The sequence below is a fragment of the Falco cherrug genome, chromosome 4 (assembly GCF_023634085.1).
Source record: "Falco cherrug isolate bFalChe1 chromosome 4, bFalChe1.pri, whole genome shotgun sequence".
NCBI lineage: Eukaryota > Metazoa > Chordata > Aves > Falconiformes > Falconidae > Falco > Falco cherrug.
This window is the reverse complement of record NC_073700.1, coordinates 103,656,673-103,662,672: the sequence shown is the minus strand read 5'-3', so window position 1 is coordinate 103,662,672 and position 6,000 is coordinate 103,656,673. Positions and strand designations below refer to the sequence as shown.

The following is a 6,000-nucleotide window of genomic DNA, read 5'->3' as shown; positions in this document are numbered from 1 at the left end:
TCTTGGGTACTTCACCGCAGACAAGTAAACTGAAGGAAAGGCCTACATCAGTCACAGTTCAGGTTAACTCACAATTAATCAAAAGTTAGCTGTAGCTCAGTCAATGTTTCAACTTTTTTAGTACCACACTTTGCAGAATCTTTTTCAATTTGCTAAATAATAAGTAGAGCTATGCCTGTTTCTCTGATTTTTGCACAAGTTACATTAAAATTACAAGCCTACAAGAAACAAAAAAAATGATACGCACCTTGAAGGACATCAGTTATGCACTGGACTGGAATTCAGGAGATGTAGGTCCCATTCTCAAGTTTGCTGATGATTTCTTGAATGATATTGGGCAACTTGTTTTTGGTTTCTGTGTTTCCCTAAATATGCTTTCTGCCTATTGTCTATACAGAGTTTAACCATATAGAAATTATTCATGGCAGAACTGGCTCTTGTTACCTTTCATACAACGGGAAACACAATGGACACTAATCTCAGTGGAGAGCATCTATGTACTAATGCCATAGTACTTCAATAATGAATCTTCTATGGCAGTTAATTGCTTCACATGTAAAATGGATCAACTCTTTCCTAGATTGACAGTCAGTATGTCAGTTCAGTTGCAGCCAGGCAGGGGGGAAAAAAGAGAAATTCTAGTGAACATTAGGAAAGAAACAGAAGACCACTGATTTCCTGCTTTGATTTGCCTTGGGGGTTGCAGCTGTAAGTGCCACCAATCCACCTCTTATCTCCTAGCTACGGGAGAGAAGTCTCTGGCCACCAGCCAATATTTCACTTTTCACAGTCACAAAAACAAGCGCAAAATTTGCTTCAAAGTTAACAGCACAAAAATACATTAAGAGAAACACAGTAGGAGTAATTAATTATACTCTATTTCTCAACAAAAATGCCATCAAGTATTAACAAACACCACACAAATCCATACAAAATATAAACAATAATTCAAAACACACTTGAAATAAAGTCCAAATTATTTCTAAGGCATTCAATGCAAGTTGTAAGGCATTTCTGCAAAAAGATATTAAAATAAGTTACTTTAAGTGTAGATTGGTTTTACACTATTTTAATGGAAAATGATTATGAGAATTCATATGCAATTTGAGTAGAGCAACCATGTCAAGGTTGAACATAAACTAAGTCTTTTTGGATAAAATATCAATGTAATCAGTTCCATTGGCAGCCATATATAGCATACATTTACTTTATATTCCATCAGATTTAACTGTAATGCATTCCCTTCCTCCATTCTAGCAAAGCAATACTAACACTCTGAACTAGAATAGGAATTTATTTTTAGTGGTAACATTGCAGGAAATGCATCACCTATGGTGATTCATGGCAGAAACTGCAGCTACCTGCTGGTGGTACTTTAAGAACCATACGTCTTTACCCTTAACAGACCTTTGCTGTCACTACTGTACCATTGTATAGATGCAAAGCTAGCACCTAACGACTTTCTACATTGCATACACATGAAAAGAGGATAGATATTTATTTATTTATTACCCTGCTTATTGAGCCCTTTTTCACTGCTTCACGATTCAGGATGTTGAAGTCACACATTATAGGTGAAACATTACACTTAAATTGTTAGAAAACGAATGCCAGTTAGTTATTTACAGTTACAAACCACTGGGAGAAAGAAAAAAACCAAACCTTTGCCAGCCTATGAAGAGTATACAACATACATCTGTATCAAATTACTTATGAGTGATGTGATGGCCATAATGTTAAAAATTTTCAACAGAGACAGTAAAGCTGTATCGCCAAGTGCATTCTGGTTATTTTCAATAGTTATGATTGCCACAGTATCAAGTGTAGAGAAAAGCCTTTGTAATTAATAAGTATTCCTTACTAAACTGTGGACCAAAAATAGCTTCTCTGCTACTGCAGTAAGACATTTTTATCTATGTTTAATACAGAGTAAATAAATATTGAAATTCTGAAAGTGCTACAGTTATGAGTAGTAGCAAAACATGTATTTAATTTAATGTTAAACAGTAAATGAACGTGTATAGAAAATGTGTATAAAAGTCTGACACATTTTATATACACAGATCTATAAAATTTGTGCTTAAAGATAGACATATACAGACATTTTGAAATAGCAGTAAAACCAGCTGGTTTTAAAATAATCATTTCAGAAGCTATGCCAGTTGCAAATAATCACTACTAAAATTCATACCTACATTAACATTTGCTACTATCCAAACATAAGTATCTAAATATTAAAATCATACTGATAGTGTTTAATCCATTTCTAATTCTGGTAGTGAACCTACATATATTTTCTGTCTGGTCATATTACAAAGATCATTTTCTTCCCATAGAAGACATACATGGACACAAATAAGGTTACAGGCTTTGAATTATCAATCCAGAAAACATGACTAAGCAACAATTCTTTAAAAAGAAATGATAAAAATAGAAGATATGTACTGTTGGGAATGGTGTTTTCCTCCTACTGCATAAACCTGGAAGCATCTTTCCCGATGTTCCTTGTAAAGTGCTCATGCTGTAAACAAAGCTAAAGTTAACAGCATCATCCTGAAATATCACACGAGGTCTCTTGAAGCTGTCCCACATTGGTATTCCACCTGGATGCTATTTAATGAGCAAAGCTTGCCCCTTTGGTAATCAGACAGCCTCGGCTGAAGGCAGATTGACCTCATTAGGAACAATTCTGAAGTGTTTGTTCAGAATTACAAGTTCTCTTCTTTTGCTGGATGGTTCTTTGTTCCCCTCAGACAGTAGAGATACCTGGAGGGTGGGGAAAAATGGTAGTTAGTATGTGTTGGAAGTAAGAATCCTCTGCTATTCAGTCACCAGGTATGGGATCAGTCTTTGTGCTATCATCAGGAAGCTAATGTACGTGCATGATGTAGAAGCCAAGGAACCTCAGAAGTCTGTCAAAAGAGATGTTTTAGTCCAGGGTTTACAAGAGAGTTTGATGCAAAAATCACTGGGTGAAATTCTATCATTTATGCTACACACAGGGAATTAGTTCATTTAATGATCCTCTGACTTAAAATTTATGAACTAGTCTACACTGCACACAAATAGAATTAAAGCAGCGTGATGCAAAGGTCTCCCACAGCTAATCAATGAGGCCTGAATGTAACGTAATATATTTGTGGGCCAGTTTTAACTTATGTTGCTGATGCAACATCTCCAGAGACTTCAGCACTACGGAGAACTAATTGAAAGAAAGTCTTTAACTTCACCTCTTTCTCCTTTTCTAATTCCTCTTTAGCCTGCTGCATAGAAAATTAGCCCAGAAAGTGATGGAGCTGCTTTTGACAGCTTTACATAAGTGATAATTGCCTCATAATCAAGTTGCATTACATTGTTACAATTATTCTATGAAAATATGATGGAAAGACTACTTTTCATAATCAGTGCTGTGAGAAAGTAAAGCAGGTATCTCTTTTTTGTCTCAAAACTCCTCCAGTCTCCATTCCAAGAGTAAGACCTCTTCTGATATTTCCCCTGACTACTTGTATAAAATATGTATAACCCAGGTATCCAAAGCCCTTTCATACATTAGTCTATACAATGATCCCTCAGGAAGCAGAGTGTTATTCTGATTACTGAAGTGCTGAAAGATATGGAAGTATTCCAGTAATAAGGAAAGATATGAAAAATAATTTATGGTTTTGCATACACACTTCAACACATGTAGATAGAAATCCCTAAGCTGAATGATCGTTATTAAAGTTTTAAAGTCAAGTGCAGTGCACAAAAGAAAAAAAAAAAACAACAATGGACAGACAGAAGGCTGACAGCAAATTTTAATTCAGCCCCCTATGTGGATAACAAAAACCTTACTGGGGCACTGTATCTGTGCAAAAAATAGAATCATAGGATGGTTTGGGTTGGAAGGGACCTTAAAGATCAGCTAATTCCAATCCCCTGCCATGGGCAGGGACACCTTCCACTAGACCAGGTTGCTCCAAGCCCCATCCAGCCTGGCCTGGAACACTTCCAGGGATGGGGCATCCACAGCTTCTCTGGGCAACCTGTTCCAGTGCCTTACAAACCTCATTAAAAAAAAATCTTCTTCCTTATGTTCAGCCTAAATCTACCCTCTTTAAGTTTAGAGCCATTGCCCCTTGTGCTGCCAGTACAGGCCATGGTAAAAAAAAAAAAGAAAAAAGTCTCGATCTTTCTTGTAAGCCCCCTTCAAGTATTGAAAGGCTGCAATACCGTCTCCCCAGCGCCTTTTCTTCAGGTTGAACAACCCCAGCTCCCTCAGCCTTTCTTAGTAACAGAGATGTTTCAGGCCCTCTGATCACTTTTTGTGGCCCTCCTCCAGACCCCCACTCTAACAGGTCCATGTCTTTCTTGTAGTTTCTGGGACCTCAAAGCTGGATGCAGTACTCCAGCTGTGGTCCCATGAGAGTGGAGCACTGGGGGAGAATCACCTTCCTTGACCTACCAGCCATGCTGCTTCTTTCTGCAGCCCCGGGTACAATTGGCTTTCTAGGCTGCAAGCGCTGGCCTAGACACTGGACATTGTTGGCTCATGCCAATTTTTCATCCACCAGTATCACCTAGTCCTTCTCGGCTGGGCTGCCCTCAATCCCTTCATCTCCCAGTCTGTATTGATATTGGCAATTGCCCTGACCCAGGTGCAGGACCTTACACTTGGCCTTGTTGAACTTGCATTGGTCCAGTCCTCAAGCCTGTCAAGGTCCCTCTGGATGGCATCCCTTCCCTCAAGCGAATCAACTGCATCACTCAGCTTGGTGTCAGCTGCATACTTGCTGAGGGTGCACTCAATCCCACTCTCTATGTCACAGATGAAGGTATTAAATAGTGTTATTCCCAGTATGGACCCATGAGTGATACCACTTGTTACTGGTTTCCACTTGGACATTGAGCCATTGACTATAACTCTTTGGATGTGGCCACCCACCCAACTTCTCATTCTAACAGTCTATCCATCAAAACCATCTCTCTCCAATTTAGAGGTAAGAATGTTGTCAGGACTGTATCAAAGGCTTTACAGAAGTCCAGGTAGATGGCATCCATAGTACTTCCTTTGTCCACTGATGCAGTCACTCAATCATAGAAGGCTGCTAGATTAGTCAGGCGTGATTTGTCCTTGGTGAAGCCATGCTGGCTGTAGTCACACAACTGAAATATTTACCTTGATTCATATTAAGAGTATTTCCTATGCCTTTCTTGAATCACAACCTTTGCAATATAGTTAAGAATAGTTAATGTAAAGCTTTGTGTATGTTATTCCTAATTTTTACATCATAAACTCATAAAATCTCAAGGAATTGCATTATGTGATATCACCAACTCAGTTTATTGAAACCATTATCTGCACTGTACAGATGCTGCTATATAAGTTAATAAATAGCTTGTAGCAGATATGAGTAGCTATCCTGTGAAGACCAGCACCAGATGATTATGACATACACATTTTTCTCACAATATAAAAAAGAATAGCGTGCTCTCAAGTGCTCCAGATGTCAAAAGATCCCCTTCTGTCTGAGCTTTTGAGTTTGATTCCCATTCTGTGCGCCTACCCTTCCTACCATCTGCTCTTACCACACACCATTCCCTTCACCTGGTCAGTCCCAGCTACAGGGGGTTCTTCCTTCTCCTCCTACCAGCCTCCTTTCCAGGATTCCTACATTCTGCCTCCTGCTGTCCTTGAGTCTGCGTTAGATGTATGTATCTACTGATCGCTTGCTAGCCTCTACCTCATCAGTTGCTATTTATCATTTCTTTGCCCAGGCATTACCTTAAGGTGATCAGACAAACTCACTTTCTGTTCTGATGTCTAGACATGATCTGACAATATTTCAGTGCTCTATTAAAGCTACTGTTAAGCATATACCTACTATGATTTTTAAAAATTATAACTTGGTTACATTGGCGCAAATTGCTAAGAGAACGGTGAAAGTCATATCTGTGACACAAAAAAAAAAAAAAAAAAAAAAAAAAAAAGTACTTTCTTGGCCAAATTTGAAATCCTTG

The 6,000-nt window shown here is 38.4% G+C and overlaps 1 protein-coding gene across 2 annotated transcripts in view; it reads right to left on the bottom strand.

Annotated features, from left to right (window-relative positions):
* Positions 1–554: 554 nt before the first annotated feature.
* NEK10 (NIMA related kinase 10) overlaps positions 555–6,000 on the bottom strand; it is a 116,099-nt gene continuing 110,653 nt past the window's right edge. The window contains exon 36 of one of the 2 annotated variants that reach the window (XM_055710245.1): positions 555–2,766. In XM_055710245.1, the coding sequence (XP_055566220.1) occupies positions 2,709–2,766 (58 nt within the window). In that variant the 3' untranslated portion in view covers positions 555–2,708. The remainder of the gene's footprint in view (positions 2,767–6,000) is intronic. The other variant, XM_055710246.1, reaches the window with a different exon arrangement.